This window comes from Sinocyclocheilus rhinocerous, unplaced genomic scaffold (genome assembly GCF_001515625.1).
Source record: "Sinocyclocheilus rhinocerous isolate Xijiao unplaced genomic scaffold, SAMN03320098_v1.1 scaffold2385, whole genome shotgun sequence".
NCBI classification, from domain to species: Eukaryota; Metazoa; Chordata; class Actinopteri; order Cypriniformes; family Cyprinidae; genus Sinocyclocheilus; species Sinocyclocheilus rhinocerous.
The window spans coordinates 650661-674460 of NW_015667271.1; the positions used below are offsets into that span (position 1 = coordinate 650661).

Genomic DNA, 23800 nt, shown 5'->3' on the forward strand with positions numbered 1-23800 from the left:
TCTTGTATGTCATGTATTTAAATATATTTGTAATTGCACATTTGCAATTATGAAGTTGCAGTTGAGTTAATTTAAAGGGGTCATATGATGCGATTTCAAGTTTTCCTTTCTCTTTGGGAGTGTTACAAGCTGTTCGTGAATAGATAAGATCCCTAAAGTTGCAAAGACTAAAGTCTCAAATCCAAAGAGATATTCTGTATAAAAGTTAAGAGTCAACCACGCCTACCTAAAATGGCTCGTTCTAACACGCCCCCACATGTCTACGTCACGATGTGGGAAGATTTGCATAACGCCGCCCAAATGTTCACAATAAAAAAGAAAGAAGGCGTAACTTTATTGTTGCTGCCACCGCCGCCAGTTTGGTCTTCCAAAAGAGGACACAACTAGAAATCAGTGGTTAAATTGTATTTACAACACTGTTCCAGAGCAGTTCAAACCAAATATTCAGATGTGAGCAACGCATTTTACGGAGGACGAGGACTGTTTCCTGGGAGAGTAGCTCACAATGCCGGTGTTCCAGTGAATTCAGTTCCCCTGTTTCCCCTGCGCATGCTGACCCTATACAGTCTATGATGCTGACAAATAATGCTGACTCACAGCCTGTAAGTACGTTTTCATATTTAAAGGATTTGCCACTGATGATTCAAACGCAAGTTTTGAGCAGTGTAGAGTAGCAGTATAAGTCATTATAATCAGTAATTATGTCCCCAATGGATTTAACAAATGCCTCGTTTATAATGGGTTTTATTGGTTTTGTCTCGTCGCGCCGGGACACGGCATCACAGTATGGTAAGGGGCGTAACATTTCCGTCACACGCTTGAGGAATTCGGCCAATCACAACGCACTAGAGATTCTAGAGTTTTAGAAAGGCGGGGCATAGAGGAGCAACAATAATGTACAGTATGTGGAAAATAATGTATTATTTTAACCTTTAAACCATGTAAACACATTTCATTACACCAAATAATGTTATTTTTTAGCAACGTCATATGACCCCTTTAAAATATATCAACTTGTAATATCAAAGTGTAATATTTTATTAACATAAAAGTGTCATATCAAATAACACAGTACAGTTAAAATGATAATCAAGTACTTTACATGTGCTTTAGTGTGTTAGTCAACATTAAAATAATTGTACTTCAAAGCATAAAAGAAAATTATTACAACGTAATGATTTAAAATGTACTTTAAAGTAAAACTTATACTTTGATATTATTACAAGTGCGCTTTTTACAAGTCTACTTAAGTGTGTTAAGAAACAGTCATTAGAGTGTACTCTCAGTGAGTACACTTAAGTGTCTGCAAATACAGTTTTTAAAAATATACTTTTAAAGATTTTAAGTACACTGCAAGTGCACATTCAATACATTTAAGCACGCTTCGTAATATAATCAAACCCTATATACGTTTTCCATCTTTCCATTAAATTCTTTATTTGATTGTATTTCTTGCTGTTTTTGTTTGTCAATAGACCAGAACAAGTTGGATGAACCTGAAGAGTGAGATGGATGGACAGTCTCCAGATCTGGACCCCAGGACCTCCACCCACAGCTTACCCACCGATATGTCTCAACCCAGTGAGTAACTTCCTTAAAGTCATGTCAGTTCACTCAGTGGCCATCATGCTAACATTTCAGAGCAGCTATTTTCTATGTAGGAAACAATGAAATCTGACAACAACTGTATCATAGTTACTTTTAAAACTTGCGATTAAAAACTGTTTTTTTCAGGCTGGTCAAGTTAATTTGCATGCCCTTTTCAGAGTCGACGGAAAAATTATTTTAAAAGGCGGGGCTTTCTTTCCTACAGCTGCCATATTGATATTGAGTGGTACATTTTCTTCTGTTCATTTTTCTATTAATTTTTCATATCCTCCTTTTAAACTGTCTCTGCCTGTCCTCCCCTTGAACATGGTGTTAGAGTAAAATGCTATAAATCTTTCTAAATTCTCTGTTTTACAGACTTCCCATACAATAAGTCTGCTTCGCTGCCAGGATATGGGCGGAACGGAATATACAAGGTAAACCTTATAAGACCTGATATCTGCACACAAACGCAGCACCCCACAAACCTTTTAACACACCATCTGTGTGTGATTTTTGGGAATATATGTGAGCTGTGGTCACAGATGCTGTCATTCGCTCTCTCAGCAGTGAAGAATGTTGTTTGATCCTAGTTGGATTTGTCAAACCCAGCTGCTGGGACAGAGGGCTGTTGTAATTGCGCACATCAGGAAACACAGTCACAGATCAGTTAGTGTAGAGATTTAGCTGCGGAAGCCATAATGCTCAGAGGGTGTGTCTGTGCTTGCGTGCAGTTAGAATTGTGTCTTGTTCCCAACCTCTGGTTTCCATGTTCGGCTTTGATCTTGAAATCTGGCTCCCTTAATGGACTATCCTCTGTAACGAAGAGCAAGATGTGCTTCCACGGCACTCTATATTAAAAATCTGATTCAGATCTTTTATCTCGCATTGCCAGTGTTTTCTTTGTTTGAGAACGGTCTGAAAGCTTCTCCTGTACACTAGGTGGCAGTATTTTGCAACGGTTTTTTGTATCTAGACAATAAACTACCTGAAAACAGAAATATTACCAATTCTTTATATGTAATCTGGTCTGACTTAGTGTCATGTTTCGCCTTTACTTTCCACAAGCGTTCACAAAGGCATGTGAAATGGAGAGCTGGTCATAGATTAATATTTATAACCAAATCCACCGGCAAGCTCCAGCCGCATGGATTCAAGCCTCTGTCTGTGCTAGACTTTAACCTTTAACCTCAGGAAATGAAAGAAAAACGTTCACAGTTACAGCAGCCGCTCTGTTCAAACATGATATTGTTACTCTCATTTGATAGTAGCAAAAATAAATAATGATGGCATGGTGAAACTTTTCCACAAAATTTTTAATGTGAATTCTTAAAACTAGATGCTGAAATCAGTTCCTTTGGGACATGAATGTGCCTGTAGTTGAAAAAACAGCCATCTACTGTTTTGATATTGCCATGCACTCTACTTGTTAATAAATGTGCTCTGTATATAACTGTAAATATGCCATGTCTTGTCATGCATTGCTTCTTAGCAGGTGGCTGATCTTGGCGAGGATGAGGGCGATCATGACTCATCCTGGAGTGGAATGAGAGGTGAGTGAGTATTTAACTTACATAGACAACAGACAAATTGCCTTTTTACCATACAAAGATTATTAGTTGTAATTTGTCTTTCTCTTTCTTTTTTTTAACCTCTTTCCTGTTTTCCAATGCTTCTCAGAGTACAAGGTGAGTTCTAGTGTGCGTTCCCTATTTTGTAGAACAGTAATTGTCAACTTTTGGGTGGCGAGCCCAAAATAGGTGGCTGGACTGTTCTGATCAGGGAAAAACAAAAAATGAAAAGGAAAACAACAAAATGCAACTATTTTAAAAAAAACAAATTGAATATGACCCAGAAAGCATTAAAGGGATTGTTCAACCAAAAATGATAATTCTCTCATTAATTACTCACCCTCATGTCGTTTCAAACCCGTAAGACCTTCGTTCATCTTCAGAACACAAATTAAGATATTTTTGATGAAATCCAAGAGCTTTCTGACCCTGCAAAGACAGCAACGCAGCTGACATGTTTAAGGCCCAGAAACGTAGTAAGGACATCGTTAAAATAGTCCATGTTGAAAAGTTGTTACAAAAATAACTTTATTCAACAATTTCTTCTCTTTCGTGTCAGTCTTCGATGCACTTTCATGAGAGTATAAAAAGTATTCTCGTAGCTTCATAACATTACGGTTCAACCACTGATATCACATGGACTATTTTAACAATGTCTTTACTAGCTTTCTGGGCCTTGAACGTGTCAGTTGCATTGCTGTCTATGCAGGGTCAGAAAGCTCTCGGATTTCATCAAAAATATCTTATCTTACAGGTTTGGAACGACATGAGGGTGAGTAATTAATGACGGAATTTTCACTTTTGGGTGAACTATCCCTTTAAATACAGGTTCACTTGCAGTGCTATATTTTGTGTGGTTAATTATTGGTTGCAAGATGCTTTCTATGGTTTCAGTAGACATTTAGAGGCAAAATTGTTAATTTTCCATTCAGCCTGTTTATGCACCATTTTAATAATGTTGAATATTGTTGGGTCCATATAGTTCAATAACAAATTTGAATGCTTGAATGCATTTTTCTACAATAAATAATTATAATAGCACCTGTAAAACCGGGCCGCATGATCCTTATCTTTTAAAGGGGTCATATGATGCTTTTTTAAAGATCATTATTTGGTGTAACAGAATATGGTGACATGCTTTAATGTTCAAAAAACACATTATTTTTCAAATACTGTACATTGTAGGTCCTCTATGCCCCGCCTCTCTCAAACGCTTCGTTTTCTACAAAGTCCCTCCTTCCGACAAGCGCAGTCTGCTCTGATTGGTCAGCTGACCCAGTGCATTGTGATTGGCCGAACACCGCAAGCACTCGTCGGAAATGTAACGCCCCTTACCATAATCGCGAGCTTCAGCTTTCAAAATAAATGTAAAGACAGAGCAATGTCTTTACTCTGGGGAACAGAGTCGCGTGACAGACACAATGATGAAGCTGGTATGTGTACACAAGCCACGGTTAAGACAGCTGACTCCACTGTGATGTGACCCCTCTCTCTCACACACACACTCTCACACACGCACACAGACACACACACGATGCGCAAAACTCCGCATTTGAACAGTCAATAGCAAATACTTAAACTCCTCTCCTAGGTTCACGAAACGGTCGTCCATAAAATGCATTGCTGTTCTGTTGTAAGTAATCTTAAAGATTCCTAAATGCATCTACTTTCGGAAGGCCAAATAAAGTGCTTTTGCTTTCGCCTAGAAACACACAGCGTCTCCCTGACATGGCTGCTTCAACACTAACTGCGGTTACTGAAACCACGCCTTCTTTCTTTGCGTTCACATTTGGGCGGCATTATGCAAATATTTCCACATAGTGAGGTAGATATGTGGGGGCGTGTTAGAACGAGCCGTTTTAGGGGGGCGTGGCAGAGTCTTAACTTTGATAAAGAATATCTCTTTGGTTTTGAGACTTTAGTCTTTGCAACTTCAGGGATCTTATCTATGCACAATCAGCTTGTAACACTCCAAAGAGAAAGGAAAACTTGAAATCGCATCATATGACCCCTTTAATATGCTGATTTGGTGCTCAAGAGTTCAAAAGAACAGCATTATTTTTTAAATAAAACACTATAAAATGTCTTATGAGGGCATTTTTGTAATTGTGTGTATTTCACATGCATGTATGTTGCAGGTCTATCCCTATGACATGCTAGCTGTGAGCCACAGAGTCCGAGTAAAACTACCACGGGATGTGGACCGCACCAGACTGGAGGTAATATTTTATTAGACCTTCAAATAGACCACTTTTCTGTTTTGTCCATCTCTTTCCTTCTGTGTATTCCTCCTTATGTGGCCTGTTTGCTGAATCATACTCTGTCATATACTGTACATGATTTTACTCAGTGGTTTTGTTTATTTTTAATTGATTGCACTTTGGAGCATCCCAAGTTATGATGATTGAGTGTAGTTTAGTTTGTAATGATTGACATTTAAATACAGTTGTGTCATCTTTTTAATATGGAGCATGGGTTGACTTATTTCTGTTTAATTATTATTTTGTCAGCATTAGTCTTGATCAAAGTATGCAAGCAAGCAGCCAGGCGAAGAGTTGTGTATGTTTATGAGGTTATGGCTTTGATGGACTACAGTCCACTTGCCCACGGCCAACACATAATATATTCTCAGTGTTCCTGGACATTGTGTCAGTGTTATTAGTGGGTTTAAATGGAAAAGGGAAGAGAAATGTCTGGCTCCTTTTAACTTCAGCATGAGTTACGAGAGATGTTGATTTACTGATCCCACTCCCTATAACTGTTAGTTTGGAATCACTGTGGTTAAAATTGCAATATCTGAAAATGTGTGTGTGTTTGTCATCATACGACTGTTGTCCTGATGTAAGAGGCCCTGGCCCCTTGAGCATGATTTGAGTCAGTCTCCCAGCGGGAGACACTTGCAACACCCAAAAAAAAACTTTCCAAAGACGGTGATTTCAGCGGCTTTTTGCAGAAGTTCAAGATGCCCACACATCTGCAAGTGTTACAGTACCACATACGACAGGGCCTGAAAGAATAAAGATTTATACAGATCCATTCTGGAATGGTTTAAACCAAAATTGAGGTCATAGGCTTGAAAGCCTGGCAACTTTCACAGCCCCCCCAGTGGTGCTCGTAATCCTGATTGTGCTAAAGGCAATGAATGTCCTCAACCATTGCAAAGCTTTAGGTGACATGCATATAGATGGTTGTAATTATTGTCAATATTGTATTATTTTTTTCACTCTGTCTTTAATCTGTAATGACGTTTGCGCCATGCAGATATTGTTAGCAGAATAAACAGTGCTTAGAATCCTGGCAGAAGTCCTTTGGGTTTGTTCTGATTAAGCTTTGATTAGTTGTTTGACAGTGTTATTTTAGACCTTTATAGATGGATGACTATATCATGGAGCTATTCTGCATGCTTTAAAGTGATAGTTCACCCAAAACATTGGTTCAAATTCATTTATACTTCCTCATGTCTTTTAAAACCCATATTGGAACACAAAAGGAGTTATCAGAATGTCCAAGCTGTTCTTTTACATGCAATTAAAATGGATTGTAATAACTTTTGAATTTTTTTTAATGAGTAACCATTTCAGTTTTGGTCTGTTCCTCACACAGAGCTTTCATATGGTTCCAAAAGACTTGGAATTAGGGTTTTATGATTTGGGTAAAACTTTAAATGTGATTAAAAAAAGCTTTTGGTTTGATGAATATGCTTGTTTGTAGGGCAGCACAATTTCACCAAAAATGTTGAGATTATATATCAATATGATTAGGAAATAATAATAATGATAATAGTAGGCTTATTTTTAATTTCTAAAGAAAACATCTACAACAAATTAAGAAATATTTTAACAGTTTTTAACATTTTAAAAAATCAAGTATTTAAAGGGGTCATATGATGCTGTTAAAAAGAACATTATTTTGTGTATTTTGTGTAATGAAATGTGTTTATGCGGTTTAAGGTTAAAAAAACACATTATTTTCCACATACTGTACATTATTGTTTCTCCTCTATGCCCCGCCTTTCTGAAACGCGTCGATTTTTACAAAATAGTTTTATTTAACAGTACAACTGTACAATGGCAATACTAATATTTCCAGGCAGCACGTAAAATATTTGAAATAGACATATATATTTATTTAATTAAATCACAGCTTTTGTAGTTTTATAACCACTCTAAACCATATGATTATTTTATGCCACTTTTTTGTCCTTGATAGCCTGTTAACCATTCATCTTCATTGCAGTTAAGTGCAGTGTGAACATTTTCCAAAATATCTTCTATTGTGTTCCACTGAAGAAAGTCGTACAGGCTTAGAATTACACAGAATTTTTTTTTTCCAACTGAACTCCCTCTTAAATTTGCCAGATATCAAAATTGATTTGTAAAGTTTTAGAATTCAATTAATTACATTTATTGTAATTCTTATCATTTCAGAGGCACCTGTCACCTGAGGACTTCTACAATGTATTTGAGATGACCATTGAACAGTTTGACCGTTTGGCCTTGTGGAAGAAAAATGACCTTAAGAAGAAAGCCCGCTTGTTTTAAATCCCGCTGAATCGCTTGAAGGAAAGCAAAGATAAAGAGAAAACCTCTTCTCATCCATCCTGTGTGCATGGAGGATGAGTGTGAGAGAAATATATATGCACCTCCGTTCTGCTGCATAGCTACTGTCATCTCATCTCACGCTGAGGAAGAGGGAGCGCTTTCACAACGCTGTTTGCCACCTAGCTTTGTTCGTGAACGCCGCACCACATGGTCTGAATGTTACTCTGATGCCGGAGAGTCGGCACTAAATTCTCCATATTGTTTTTCTCTTTGATTGTCTTTGATCTTGCTCCCTCGGCTGTCTTTGTGATTACTGCATTGCATTCTCTCTTTGTGCAAAAAGCACTCAATATTGATATAAGCCACTTTCTGTACATTTTATACAGCTGAGAAACATGGCCAACAAGCTCTACTTGTACGTCTTTTTGCTATGTAATAATATCCATCTTCCCCTGTCCCCTTGTCTTTGTTTTTGACTGCAATGAATGTTGTCCAACATTTTAGTCTTGTCCTCGTCTACTCATATTGTGTCTTTCTCTCGTCTCTTCCTGCCTGTTCTTCTTCTTACCTCCTAGACATGATACTCAGCCACTGCTTGGACTGTAATATCTATCATGTAATATCAGCTTTATGGAAGCTCATTCATCCATGGCTTTAGCATGACCAGGCCAAAGACTCAATCGGAGCGAGAAGTCAACAAAGCACCTTACACGTGACCTAACCAGACGGGACGCAATAAAACGAAGAGAAAAAACGTAACCAGCCTCGATCGTGAGAAGCAAAGTGCAACAGGGCACAACACGACATCATGCTGGGTAGCCCCGCCCACTGTGAACTCTCATTGGTTCCTCAGAACTGTACAACTCATTGGGTGTGATTTTGTCACGTCACACATCAGTTTTCGAACTTGTCATATTGCGCCTGGTTAGGACACTACGGTGGCCGAGAAGTGCAAAGCAAATCACAATTCTGAAAACAAAATAACAAATTACAAACGCAAATGCAAGTCTAAAAAACAAAATAACAATTCAGAAAGCACAACAACAATTCAGAAAACAAAATAACAAGTCAGAAAACACAACGACAAATCAAACAAACCGGAAGAGGTAGGTAGGACACAGTGTTAGTTGATATGGTTAATAATCTTTACTGTTGCTGAATGACTGAGTGCAAACAGCTGGAACAATACATAGCTTTTGTGTTGTATTATGTATTTGTTTGCTTTTTCAGGTCAATGTGCAATTCATCAGATGTCATTATCTTGAGATCACAGTTATTCAATAAGACATTTAGAGTTGTTCTAAACTGATATCTGGACTTCACATACTCTCTCCATATATATTGTGCACAGTACTATGGTCATAAACTTTTATCAGCCAGACATTCTCATTGTTTTAATCCACACAAATGAAAGTGCTCAAGGCAGAGTAAACCCTTATTTTTGTATGCAATTTTTTTTCATACAGATGTTTGCCAGATACTTTATTTTCCATTTGCAAATAATTGCAACATTGACTTTAGCTTGGAGCCATGCCAAAGTTAACAGATTCTGTAGCAATTAGCAAAACTAATACAACATGACACTTAATAAAGCATGCAGTTCAGTGGCGCTTCATTTAAAAGCCAAATATGATTGTTTTTTTTCTGCTTTTTTTGATTGTTAAGAAATGTGTGTGCAGTATATTAATATAAATGTCTGTTACACTTATCATGTCACCCTGTAGGCATGCACTGCATTTATCATGTAAGGACTTCATAATGGACTTTTAAGATTAATCATGACATGTTGTTTGATTTGAGATCTTAAAGTTATTGAGAAATTGTTTTGTTTTTTTCAGACACATTCTTAAGTCGTACCATATCTGTTCTAGGTTCTTTCTCTTATGCCAGTGACTCAAATTTGCAAAAAATAAGAAAGAAAGGTATTTTGTCCTTTTAATTATATGAATACGTTACATAAAGATATTAGAAATCTGGAACTGTTAAAAAAAACACAGCCACATTCAGTAAACTACGTTCTGAGTAATGATAACCACGTGTAACGTGCCTATATCTTGTACAATATCAAGGCATCTTTGGATTTTTTTTGAACTGCTCAGCAGGGAAACTCAGATTGTTTTACTTCGTTGATTGTGAAAGTATGGCGTTTCTAACTAACTGTATGTGTGTGCTTATCTAATTCTTCAGCGTCATAATGTGACATTTTTCATGCAGTAAATTTCAGCCTTCATCGGTCATTACAAAAATCTGTTGTTTTGGGGAAAATACAGTACAGTAAAGCTTGTCTGAAACACATGAACGTGCTTTGGTCTGAGTGCGTAGGTGGGAGCCTTCCCAGAAGAACCATGTTGAGCTGCGGAAGACTATTGTGTTATTCTTATTTGAACAGCTGTAGAAACATGCTCGTGTGTGGGTGTGAGTGCTGTTAGCCTCCAGCTCAGCAGTCCAATAGTTCAGACTAGGTGAGTTCAGATCAGTGTGTGTTCGATCATCTTTATTCTTCAGCATAGCACTGTTCTAACCTTTAAAAAAAACAGACCCAAGTGGAGACTAAACAAGGAGGTCATATCTGCATCTACATTTTTGTGTTTTCTAAAAATATGGTTTGCTTTTGGAATTAATTTCAAAATTTGTTTTTCTTTGAAAACTGAAGTCTCTTTGTATGGATGAAAGCAGATGTAGGACTGTGACCCAAGAGAACTCTGACCCAACAGTTTTGAGAGCTGCTTTCCTACTTTTGCTACTATTACAAATGAAGAGTGTTTGTGCCTGGGTCCGACTGCATTCACACATGTATTATTTTATACCTAGAAAGTTTGAGAGACATTCGTATGGAGTTGTCTTTGTGTTATGATGAGGTAATGCGACATAGGCTATTGGGTTTTCCATGGGTGCGTGTGGTTTTGTGCTAGTATGCAAACTAACTACTGCGTATAACTGTGATTGTAATGTTGTTCTGACTGTGCAAAGTAATGAGTTTGGGAAATGTAAATGCACCCATTTCATTCACAGTGTCTTTGAGTTGCTTTGCAAGAAATATTGATATTCATCTCAATAAATACAGCTACTTCAACTCGTGTTTTTCTGTAAAGAGAAAAGTTGCTGAATCAGACAGACTGACCGATAGATTAGATCGATGGATGGATGGATAGATAGCCTAGCTATAGATAAAGTGTCTCCTATGTTTATTATATAAACATTAAATAGACGTTGAAACTTAATATCTTCCAACACTCCTCGATCTACCCAGTTTTTTAATGTGATAGATAGATGGATGGATTTATGGATAGCCATCTAAATAAAGCTACTTCAGTTCTTTTTTTTTTTGTAAAGATTCTGAATCAGACAGACTGACCGATAGATAGATAGATAGATAGATAACGTGTCCCCTATATGATTATCATTAAACAAATTAAATAGACATTGAAACTTAATATCTTCCAACACTCCTTGACCTACTAATTTTTTTAAATGTGATAGATAGATAGATTGATTGATTGATTGATTTATGGATATCCATCTAAATAAAGCTACTTCAGTTTTTCAGTTTTGTTTTTTTAGATAGATATATAGATAGATAGATAGATAGATGTGCCTCCTATATGTTTATCATATAAACAAAGTAGATAGACGTTGATACTTAATATCTTCCCTCGACCTAGCCTACCCAGTTTGTAAATGGGACCGCCTCCCAGTTCTGCTATTGGTTGGATTTTTAGTAGCGCGCTGCCGGATTGGCTCACACGGTTGTCAATCTCGGACTGATTTGACAGCGTGAGCGGTCCCCGAAGCGCAGACATGAATCTGAAGAAGCTCATAGAGGCCAGAGGAACAACAGAGGTGCACGCGGATACTGGGCAGGTCCATCACCTTGCGGTAAAGTTATGACGGGAAATAGCGGAGAAGGTAAGATGTCACTGTTAAAATTATTTGACAGGTGTCTGTCTCTATTTATGCGTTGTGAAAGCATCTTGGCCATCCATGAAATATTTCCTAATTTGTCGATTTCAACACACTGAGGTTTCTTAAGGACAAACGCTACTTAGAAAACATTTAATGTGAGTGTGATAGGCTTGCTTTCTATTGTTTATTTCTTTACAAATGCTAATAATAACATAAAAGAGCTCAGAAGTTGTCATCCTGCATTAATATTTGTCATTTTTTGGAGCTGCCATCAACCCTTTTCTTCTTTTGGAGCTGAGGCTGAGCACAAAGAAGCAGGAGGCATCCTGATGAATGTGGGGGGCTCTTGTTGAATAGCAGGGGCCTGCAGGGATCAGCTGGCGTCTCCAGCCCCAGTCTCTGATTATACAGAGGGGGAGGGGCTGAGAGAGGTGAAAAGCTAAATTATGAAGAACAAATCCAATTAATTTGATACAATGCAGTGTATGGAGGACTCTTAAACCACTGGGAAAGGGAAGCTGGATTATGTTTTTGTAGTTTATATGAGGATGAAGCATAGTTGTCACTGACAACATCACAATTGCATCTCTATGTATAAGATTTCAGTGTTTACCCTAGCTAACCCTATTTTTTTAGCAGCTTTGTTATGGTTGTTCTCAGGTGTTTTGCAAGTTCAGGGGATATTTATTTGGAGAGGCTATTTATATAAAGAGTTTGGGACCGTGTGAAAGTGTTTTCCTCCAGGAATAACTGACAATGGAGCGGACAAGAACCGTCATCCTGTGTATTGTTGGCTTTACTGACTCTGGCTCTGAGATGAGAGAAAACAGAACAAAACGTAAAAAGCCACCAAAGAGGTCGAGTCTCATATCTCATTGTCCAGACTGTCTCAAAACAGTCTACCAGGTAAAGAAAATAAGAAATAATCGACTGGAACAGGTTGGGTTTGGCTAAACTGAGTTCTTGGACTCCTTGGCTAGAAATACGATCATTTGGAAAAACAAAGATAAGCGTGTGGACAAAGCTCAGCATCTTTGATCAGTAGCCAGTGTAGAGTTTAGAAGGGTGTGACCAAGCTCTTTGAGAGATGTTAGTCAAGGGCCATCTAGTAAAATGGGCGATGGAGCCTAACTTGACCTGTTCATCTGTTTTTGGCTGGACTTTCACCACAATTTGCAATCATGCAAACAGGAGGTTCAATTCAGGATGTTCTGCTTCCTAATCAGAGCAGAAACAAAATACCTTCTCCTTATTGAATCTCACCCTTTAAAAATACTATTTCCTTCGATTCTCAAGTAAATGCTGATGTTACTGGCAGTTTCATATCAATCTGGCAGAGAATGAACACCTTTGTAAACCATGTACCACTAAACGCCTTTTTTTCCAGAACTAGGTGCATTTGATTCCATTTATGGAGAAAAGGCATACGAGTTGCACCTTTATTATGGTAGCATAGCATGTGTAAGCTTGTTCATTTACACTTTATTTCAAGAATTTTGTATTTTGAATTTTGTAACCGCACAAAGTAAGGTCATCCAAGAGCTAAATGCCAGTATAGCGGAGTGTTGCATGGCCTCAGTAGGTGGGAGTTTGATATTTTCTCTGATAGCTTGATGACTGGTCTGTACATATGGTCAAAAGTCTGATTGCTGATGCATTGACGTCATTACTAATGCACATCTGGACCTGCATTGTTGCAGCATCTGTGCGAGAAGGAGAGAGGCCATTGGTGAAGATTGATGACTGGTCTTGCTTAATTTGCTGGAGAAAAAAGCAGTCGTACAGATATTTTGTGGACGTTTGTTATCTTCTAATCACTGCTTTGAATGGTGGGGAAAATGCAGTGATAATATACAGTATAGTTTTCTCTTTTATAGTAGCCTGACTTGTACAAGTTCCCTTCCAGGCTTTTTTTCCTCTCTAGTGGATCTAGTCTAGCAGTCTGTGCCTTAGGATAGTTTTCACAGACAAGTCTCCAGTGGGTTTATATTAGTCTGCCTCGGGATGCAGTATGTAGTTTAATTGTGTAAGTGTGTGTGTGTGTGTGTGTGTCACATACAGCTGTGAACAGCTGCTGATTCTTTGTCTGTCTTACTCAATAACAAACCACTTCCTGACCCCTGACACTGATTCCTATGGAAAGATGTGTTGGTTTATGAAAATACTTGAAATGCATAGACAGTTTAAATTTTATTGATGCAATAAAAAGATAAGGAAATGTAACATTCATCGTTACATTTTTGCATTAAGCACACTTTCATGGCAAATGCCTTGTTTGGGAATCAAACCCATGACCTTGAAGTTGCAAGCACTTTGCTCTACTAGTTGGGCTCTTGTCTTTGTCTCATTAAACCTTTTATATACTCTTTTTGGTTTTGTTTATGTGAGCTGAAAGGACCTTTGAGAACACATAAAACCCACTGACTCTGTCTTAAAGACCCCATGAGATCAAAATATGTTTTTTGACTTTTCTGTCCATGTGTGTTACTTTTCAAGCCATCCATCCACCTTATGTTTAACATAAGAGTGGGCATGGCCATTTTTACTTGAATGCCACTTCCAGTTATTTTAGCTGTACAAAAAGCTGTAATAAAAGCATACTTTTTTCATGAAAGCTATGAAAGCAGATATACACATTTAAAGGTGCTGTTTTCTGCAAGTTTTGTGCATTCTGTGTCGGAATGTCTGTTTTTGTTTGTTCTGTGTTTCCGCCCAATGCCAGTTTACCCAATATTATTCATGGCTGCTGTAACTAGGGGTGCTGAGGGTGCTGCAACACCCAAAGTGCACTGACCAAAACTTTTGCATATCAGCGATGTTAATATTTAGTAAAATCCCCTTAAAGAAATATTAAAGAAAAAATTCTTGAAAATCACTAAAGCATAAATATATATTAGCTCACATAGGCCTATAACTCTGTCTTCATTTGTATGTTAATTTATAAGAGTTTGGGCTGTTTAATATTAGGATTTTGTCAAAAATCCCCCACCATGGCCCCGCCCCACCCTGCAACATCAAGAAAAATTTCGGATGAAAATTTCAGACTCAGTGTGCTGTGCACTGGCCTTAAGACTTGTCGACTTCCAATGTAAATTGCGCTCATTCCAATTGTGTAGTAAAATCCCCTTAAAGAAATATTAAAGAAAAAATCAAGAAAAATTTCAGATGAAAATTTCAGACTCAGTGTGCTGTGCACTGGCCTTAAGACTTGTCGACTTCCATTGTAAATTGCGCTCATTCCAATTGTGTGTCCTCAATCTGGGAACCTGAAGGGGGTGGGACAAACAACTCTATCCAATATTTTGAATTTGGACTGTAGTACCCATTTCAACCACTAGCAGATTGCCTCTTCTTGGATGACTCATTTTTCACTACCCAGACTTTTGTCCAAACAAGTGCTTAAACTCAGTATGAAGCGTATAACACTGATAAAAAATTAGGATTTTGTCAAAAATCCCCCACCATGGCCCCGCCCCACCCTGCAACATACCCTGCAACATCAAGAAAAATTTCGGATGAAAATTTCAGACTCAGTGTGCTGTGCACTGGCCTTAAGACTTGTCGACTTCCAATGTAAATTGCGCTCATTCCAATTGTGTGTCCTCAATCTGGGAACCTGAAGGGGGTGGGACAAACAACTCTATCCAATATTTTGAATTTGGACTGTAGTACCCATTTCAACCACTAGCAGATTGCCTCTTCTTGGATGACTCATTTTTCACTACCCAGACTTTTGTCCAAACAAGTGCTTAAACTCAGTATGAAGCGTATAACACTGATAAAAAATTATATATGAATTTATAGGTTGAACAAGTGAAAAAAATATTGTTTTATTAAATAAAAATAAAGTTCTGAAGTAACACTGTGTATTTCCACAAACAGCTGTGCAAGACGTCTCTCTAGAGCTGTCAGTTACCCATACTGCCCACGGCTCTATAACATGACTGGACTAGAGCGGCAGATCTTTAAAGTAAAACATGAAAAAGTGGTGTTGCATGCCTTTTGGCTCTTCAGCTTTGGAGGTTGTCCCATAAGGGTTTTACATCGAGACATAGCCAGAGGGAAGATGTAGCTCTTTTTCTTTTCGTCGAGTTCAGCATACTCAAGTGTGTTTGTGTTCACAAAGAAGGTGCTTGTTCTTCAAATTGCCCATTTGAGTATATGTGTGTGTCTGCTGTAAACCAAGCTGAACTCGAGACCTCTGAGTCACTGTCTGGGAAAGCTGATGCCTCATTTTCTTTAGAAAGCTTTAGTTATCTTTAGTTGTCTCTTTCTCTTGGTTTCATCATTAAATATTCTCTGAATAATTTAAAGTAGAGGTTTACTGTCATTTCCATCTGTCATTATTTGTTTCCACAATGTTTCGTTATTTGTGTATGACATGGAAAGTGAAAAAGTGAAAATAAGGGAAATAACTGAGGAAGGTGTGGAAATTATGAAAGTTGCTGTGGTTCTTAACGCTCCTGACCACATCACAGGCGGAGAGGAATCTGATTAGACTGATGTGGTGTGGTTGCTGTTATTCGCCGGGTGGAAACTCTGGTTAAGTATTTTGTGTTTAGGGTGTGTTGTCGCAGCCAAGGTAACAGTCTCTCTGTAAAGGCTTGTTTTATAGCTAACAGATGCTAGAACTGTTAGCATAAATAATTAATGCACAGTGTGCTGTAATTGTTTTAAGCTTTTAGGAGCTGAGCTAGTTTAGGCTTTTAAGAATAACCTATAGTGATTTGTTATTTGTTTTCATAGATTTCTGAAATTTTCTGTTTGAATGACTCATACCAGACAATTTCCTCAAAAATGCACCAATAATCAAATAGAAAATCTGCAGGCATCTATGTAAAAGTTTCTCATGCTAAAGAAAGACAGTCTCAAAGCTCTGCTTATGAAACAGTCCTAGTGTGCAAAGATCTCTAGTGAAAGTGAATATAAGAGGACACAGACACAAGAACACACACATCTTTATGATGGTGTTTGTTGGTTTATACTAGCATTCGTAGGAGGTGATTAAACAGGCAATCTCAATTTCCTGTTGTGTCTGTATCTCTCCTAAAACAGCTGACCTACATGAACTCTTTCTTTCTGTCTTTCGCCAAATTCTTTCTGTTCTGAAAACACGCACCATCTGTGTTTTTGGGTTTGATCCTGCAGGTGTATTTGTAAGCACTGGTATTTAGACCCTGAGGCAGCTCTCTCATCTTTCTACAGTAATTTCTCTTCTCTCTGCCGCCCGGCATGCCTTTTCGTGCCTATTTTGTGCCTGTCATTACCTATTTCCTGCATTCATTTTGATATGCCAGATGAATAGAGACAGGAATTAAAGAACACTCACATTCACTGTATTGCACAAAATCCCAACAACAATGTGATGGAAACTGAAGAGGCCCACTTTATAGTAATCACTCTGTAGTCCATGGGGAAAGTGACAGTGACTAATAGATTATGTCACTTCCTGTGGCGGGTCAGAAGGGGAGTAAAAGTGAGTCAGACTTTGGGTTCTAAATCTCAAAGGAAGTACATATATTTAAACGTTCAGGCAGCATTCTTGTGTGTGTGTGTGTGTGTGTGTGGGTGTGCGCGCGCACAAACAAACTCACACATTTCTTTTTATGCTTTTCCACCTATTCATGTTATTGTAACCCACTTTCCATCAATTCCAATTTATTTTTAGTAGGGGAGTATGATTTTTAGGGTGATGATGAAGGCAACCTGCCCTTTGGGTATTTGGGTAAAATGCTTAGTTTGGATTTTAGCCAAGACTTGTTTTCACATGTTTTTGGAATAGTGGTTTCAGGCTTTTCTGTAGTAAATGGATGTGCTTATGTGCATGTATAGATCTGCTGGTAAAATAACCAAATGTTCAGTGATATGTGCGCTAAAGGTGATGTTCAAGTTCTGGTTGCGTTCTGGAAAATTTAAGTGCTCTTCATTATGAACTTTTTTAAGCACACAGAGATGTGTGCTGAGGCCTCCAGACCTGTCATTTTAAATTGATTGTACTGTACATTAAGGTTAATGTCAAGGTGTTATGATTTATAGGAATACTTGCTTTCGTTCCCTGTATTTCACCCTTGACACACCCACACAAAGCCCAGAGGCTATACATACTGAAACTTCAAGCTTAGTGTGCTTTCACACTAGTGCTTTTAGTCAGTTTGGTGTCAAAGTTTGGTTTGATTTGGTTGCTGGGTGGTGGAAAGTGTTTTCTTAAGTAATAAAAATAAGCAGGAAATTTATTTTTAAGAATGTTTCATGAAATTTTGTCCCTGGTTGGTCCTCACAGCATGTTTCCTAATGCAGCCAAGTTGCTTTCACTGTAGTAGCGTCACCTGCACATGACAATTCTGTAGATGAAATTGTGCCTGTTCCAAGGACAGCAATCTGCAATGTTGTGATGCAATATCTTGTGTTGAAACAGGTGGTTCACTTGATCCAAAGGAAATTCTGTAGAGGACCATTGCCAGGGTTTGAATGTGTGTTTGTGTGAGTGCACTGCATATATAATTATTGTAACCTTTAGCAGCTTCTACTTTTAGTCCTCAGTAAATCTTACAAAGTTTCCACAGCAAAACTCTGTCAGAGAGGTGTGAGTGCTAAGATCATGGCATTCTTTCATGGATTAAACCAGGCATTTGCTGCTTTAGATCATAAACCCTCATACACTGTCAAGCTAACAGCAGGATTGGCTTTGAAAGCCGAGTGAGTAAATGGTTATGACATTTTAAAACATAAAGTTTTCAGAGATGCAGAGGATATATACATATTAGAGATGCCAGTATTCGTTGGCTTTAAAACTACTTGAAAATTGATTCAGATTTATCACATCTTAGATTTAGCACAATCTTAGATTTTACACATCACATATTGGCATCACATTATTCTATAAGGTTGTAGCGATTCACATTTTTCTCCATATTTCTATTTTATATGAGTAAATGTTATTGTGAGTGAGTCTGTGAGATTTTATCAACACTCAGCCTTTGTCATCTTCTTTTCTATCCTGCCTCTCTCTTTTCTTTCAGTGTGTGATAGTTGTTTGTTGTTGCAGTCATTCAGCACTTTTACACTTGAAGCTTTGCAGATGTTTCTTTGGAATGCTATTCCTATCATCCCTCTCTCTTCAATGGTCCTTTGCAGTACCGCCATTGGCTGCGCACAGAGCCTCCGCCTCATATGCTGTCTTCAGAGCGAATGATGAGTATACTTTTTACCAAGTTTACAAAACACAAAACTGATAGACAGGAATGATGTGCTGTCTTTACATGCTACGGCTACACCACATAAAACAACACACAAACACAACGCAAAAGGTAACATAAACCATAATATAAAAAATAATAATTTAAAAACACAACAAAAGAAACAGATTTTATAAATGGTCTTTGCCCATGGTGATTTAAAATGGTTGCTTTTGTAATCAGTGTTACAGAGTAAAAAACATACTACATCTACGCCTAGACTATCAGAACAAAACCAAGATTTTTCCATCAATCCATCTTTTTTTATTAGTGTTAAAGTTCAACATAGATGACCCAGATCAGTGTGAATATTTGGGGGACTGCTGGATGTTTAAAGCTGATTGGCCCGCTCCCTGACAGTAAGGGCGAAGTTTGGTAATTTGTGTCTGCCAGGTGAAGTAAAGGTCTTCCACATTCTTCTATTTTCCTTCCTTCTCCTCCCTTCCCTTTCACCCACATCCTGTCACCTTCCCTTTGGCCTTGCATACTCTCAATACCTTTACATGCACTTATTTTTGTCACTTATTTTTGTTCTTACTTGTTTCCTATTAATTGGATTATTTCAGGTCTACACCACTCTTACACCAATCTGATTTAGGTGTTTAAATGAATGCCTTTTAGTCTGAGTAAAGGTTCTTGCACACTGAGTGCCAAATTTTCGTATGTGTTGTTTCGTTTTTTTTCGTATTCGTCATCCTTTCCTATCAAAATGCTTGCTACGGATGTGAAAATGCAGAAAATCGAACCTGATCTGAATTTTTTTATGACGGACAAAAGTTTCGGAGGCAGTGTGTAAATGTGATTGACACAACTTGAGGTCGTATTTATTTTTTAACATGCAAAAATTTCGGACGGGAATTTCGGACTCAGTGTGCAGTGGCCTTAAGTCATCAGTCTGATTATTAACAGATTATTTGATTGCAAGTACTTTTCCCCTGCAGTGTAAATAGTCCTGGTCTGTGTGCCCACTTAGGGTCAGAATTAACATTATGGACACAAATCAGTTATGTGACTAAATCTAAACAGAATTGGAATTTAATAGATAAAATGAATGAGCTTCCATATTTCAATGGCCATGACAGCAGTGCTTTTTCTTTTTGTATTGTATTATCTAATTTTCTTTCTTTTGTTGGGTTCATTTATCAACCCTAGGTTGACTTCTTTGGTCTGCTGTGAGAGGCCAGGACCCATATATGTACAAGATCACATATCAAGAATGCTGTCTCTGGATCAGAGCTGCTCCTTAGCACACCTTGGCTTAAACCCCAGTAAACAATGTGAAAATCTGATCCTAAATCAGCACTCTGCACAAATATGCTGTTGGATCTCCGGGGGCGGACTTCCTCCCTGAGGTCTGATGAAAATCAATGTCTGTGGTTCTGGCTGAGTCTGGCTGAAAAATTTATCAAGATCATCTGATGGAAAGTGCCTGGATCTGAGGAAATTAAGTACTGTGTGATGTCCGCTATATACTGAAAGGATTTGTATTTGATTGCTGTGTTCAGCAATCCAAGGAGAACCAGATAAAAACGCACAGGAAAAAAAACTGAGGTGGGGGGCTTATACATTTTGCATTAAAGCAGATTGGTTTCTTAATTGGGTCTCCTCCCCCCATTGGGCCGGCCAGCCATAACCAACAACACGTCTGCAGTCTCAGCCTGGCCAGATGGTGGACTGAGCCTCAAAGTGGTGGGGTGGCCTGATGGAGGGAGGTGTGTGCGTAGAGTGTGTATTAGTGGTTGTGACTCGTAGTCCTGCTGGGCCATCCTTCCCTTCGTACATCTTTGTATCCATCTATCCATCTGACTGTTTGCTGTGGACGGTTGGAGCTAAAGAGACACCCTGACTATAGCAGCTGGGACTTGAGACTGGGTGTGGTTTGGGGGAGGGTCATGTGTATGTTATCAAGGATTGGTATCGAGAAAAACAAGAGGAAGGAAGGAAATGTAATTTGACTGAAAAAGTAGGTGGACTTTATAGATAAAAGAAGGCAAAAATACACAAAATTAGGAAGAATCACAGAATGAAAAGCACTGAATGAGCTTCATGCAGCTGCTTGTTCCAGGTGATAACTTGCAGATGGGTCTTCAACATTGTCCACCCCATTAATTCTAACAAATGGACCCAAGTTGGACTCCTATCTTGGTCATCTTGTCCTTGCCAACACTGTACTTGGTACTCAGTGTGCTTTGACATTTTCTGTTAAAACCAGTATGCAAATACATTTGAACCGAATTATACTTTCAGTGCTGAATAATAAATAGAGTGGTTGCTCTGAAGCAGTTGGAGAGAAAAAAATGCAACAATCTGACTGGTACAATTTCAGTCAGACTAAACCATTTACATGACATTTTAATAACATGAATTATTGCTCTAGTCCAGTGTTTCTCAACCTGGTACTGGGCGCCCCCCAGCACTGCACATTTTGTGTGTCTCCCTAATCAAACACACCTGATTCAACTCATTAGCTCATTAAAAGAAACTCCAGGACCTGAAATGGGTGTCAGATAAGGGAGACATACAAAATGTGCAGTGTTGGGGGGCGCTCAGGACCAGGGTTGAGAAACACTGCTCTAGTCTGATGAAAATCCATCTTTCTTTGTTCATATAGGCTAAGTGTACTTATTGATTATTCTTGACTGAGCATACATCACTGTAGAGAAAACAGAGAGCGAGAACATAGCGTGGCCTCATCTGCACCAGTCCAGAGTATCATGTGTGGAATGTTGAGCTGTTTTTTGTCAAAGCCTTCTTTAGGGCGGTTTAAGGATATAGGATTGTGTATCTCCACTGAGACCCTTTGTTGGACTGGTTTGTAGTGCACTATCCAGCTGACCCTGCCCAACCCAAACACAGCACTAATGTATGTCTGAAAACCAGCCAGGATATTACAAATGAGCAGCGTGTCAAAAGGCAGTCATGCTCACTCTAATTCTGACCTAGTTTTAAATACTCCTTAGAATTGCTCTGTCTTCCCTTCATCAAGGCTTTCCTCTACTGGAACACAGCCAGTGCTCCATACTGCCCATCCATATGCGCTACAGCTTTCTAGGCTTTCTGCACTATAAAATGACTCTGGTGTCAAATTATGCAACTACAGCTGAGCAGAGCGGCCTTTACCTCATAGCCATATGGAGAGACTGTGAAGACTGATTGCTTGTGATGAAGACGATGATGATAAAGATTTTCTCCAGACCTGTGTTCAGAGTTGTGGTTGCAGTCTACCAGCTCAGAATATTTTCATTATTCACATTTACTGCCTTAGTAAGTCAATCTCTGTGTGTGTGCTTATTTAGTTTAATTTTCCACATGCTTACATGAGATAACATCTTATCAGGGAAGAACTGCAAACTGGATAACTAGAGAGCAACCAGTTAAAATGATGCCAAGGTTTGTTGCTTTTGTGCCATTATGTGTGTTGACTACCTAGTTGGGCTGTTTTAATTGGATGCATCGCAGTTCATTTAACACATTTCCTTGAATATGAACACATCTGAGGTATTTACAACAGCAACATCTGTAGCTACATTCAGTCTCTGCAATCTGGCACAAATTAATTTTCATTGCAGACTGCAGTGTACATGTTCCCTTTCATGGGAACTTCGAACTGCGTCCTCTAGGGGTCACTATGGGGAACGCCTTGTCGTGACCCGTGTCTGAAGCATACATTGAAAAAACACCAACTCGTTGGCCGGCGACAGCCATGATGTCTCTACCGGTGCGACTATAGTATAAATAGGCGCCGGGAGCACACATCATTCTCTTCTTCGTCTTCATTGACCGGTCTGTTTGAAGCGTGCATTCCAAAAAGCAAAGTAAGAGCTTTTTCTTTCCTACTATGGCGAGCACTAGCGAAGCGTTTAGAAAGTGTGTACACTGTTAAAAAAAAAACCTTTTACAACTTAATGCTGCCTTGAAATTTAAGCTTAGTCAAATTGAAATATGAAGTTGGTGAAAACGTCTTAGGTTACTTATGTAACCATGGTTCCCTGAGTAGGGAACGAGACACTGCGTCCTCTAGGTTTCTTGCCATGCTGCGGACGCAAGCTTCAGACGAAGAAGTGAATGATGTGTGCTCCCGGCGCCTATTTATACTATAGTCGCACCGGTAGAGACGTCAGGGCTGTCGCCCGGCCAACGAGTTGGTGTTTTTTCAATGTATGCTTCAGACACGGGTCACGACGAGGCGTTCCCCATAGCGACCCCTAGAGGACGCAGTGTCTCGTTCCCTACTCAGGGAACCATGGTTACATAAGTAACCTGAGACATTTTCTCTTAGGCACTTGGCTATACATATATGCTACTTATATGGTATAGCTTGTGTAGCTTCGGTATACAAGGTGTTTTATATCTCTGATATTATGCTTTTGGAGTATTACAGGATATAACCTAGATGACACAAACTGTCTTATCAGATCATCCACCTCCTGTGGTCCTAAATCCTGTCTGTCTACTCTTTGTTAATTCCATAAGGAGGCCTTGGCTTGATTATACTGTAACACATACACACAGTATGTAGGAGAAGAGTACAGCCAAATGTCTTTTGAAATCTTAGTCACATCTCTGCTGTTTGGACACTGAGAAGGGTGCAGATTGCAGAGCTGATATTCAGTAGTTTCAAATGAATCAAAAATACTCGGCAACATTCCAGAAACCCGGAAAACATCGTCCAGCAATTATAAAGGTTCAGCAAGTTTTGCAAGCATTTCAGGGATGAAAAATAAATGTCAAAGGGTTCATTTAGGACCCTGATTATAAATGCTAGTTTTCTATCAGAAACAACATCATCTAGAGCAGGGCTGTCCAAACTCGGTCCTGGAGGGCCGGTGTCCTGCAGAGTTTAGCTCCAACTTGCCTCAACACACCTGACTGAAAGTTTCTATGCCTAGTAAGAGCTTGATTAGCTGCTTCAGGTGTGTTTAATTAGGGTTGGAGCTAAACTCTGCAGGACACCGGCCCTCCA

General features: G+C 38.7%; 2 protein-coding genes across 3 annotated transcripts in view; both read left to right on the plus strand.

The window, feature by feature from the left end:
- Positions 1-1444: 1444 nt before the first annotated feature.
- Positions 1445-8691, plus strand: LOC107733468 (actin-binding LIM protein 2-like). 2 transcript variants are annotated; one of them, XM_016545095.1, is made up of 6 exons: positions 1445-1581; positions 1966-2024; positions 3080-3140; positions 3268-3275; positions 5297-5377; positions 7586-8691. In XM_016545095.1, exons 1-6 carry the CDS (start codon positions 1491-1493, stop codon positions 7697-7699), a joined length of 414 nt encoding a protein of 137 aa, XP_016400581.1. In that variant the 5' UTR covers positions 1445-1490; the 3' UTR covers positions 7700-8691. The 2 variants fall into 2 exon arrangements, with proteins under 2 accessions (XP_016400581.1, XP_016400582.1); XM_016545096.1 differs by having other exon boundaries at positions 3083-3140.
- Positions 8692-11518: 2827 nt separating this feature from the next.
- Positions 11519-23800, plus strand: part of LOC107733469 (actin filament-associated protein 1-like) — a 64553-nt gene continuing 52271 nt past the window's right edge. The window contains exon 1 of the mRNA XM_016545098.1: positions 11519-11605. Coding sequence (XP_016400584.1) covers positions 11584-11605 — 22 coding nt within the window. The 5' untranslated portion in view covers positions 11519-11583. The remainder of the gene's footprint in view (positions 11606-23800) is intronic.

Coding starts and splice junctions, on each gene's coding strand:
- LOC107733468 (XM_016545095.1), top strand. CDS start 1,491: ATGAACCTGAAGAGTGAGATGGATGGACAGTCTCCAGATCTGGACCCC. Junction 2,025..3,079: donor GGCGGAACGGAATATACAAG/GTAAACCTTATA, acceptor ATTGCTTCTTAG/CAGGTGGCTGATCTTGGCGA. Junction 5,378..7,585: donor TGGACCGCACCAGACTGGAG/GTAATATTTTAT, acceptor TTATCATTTCAG/AGGCACCTGTCACCTGAGGA.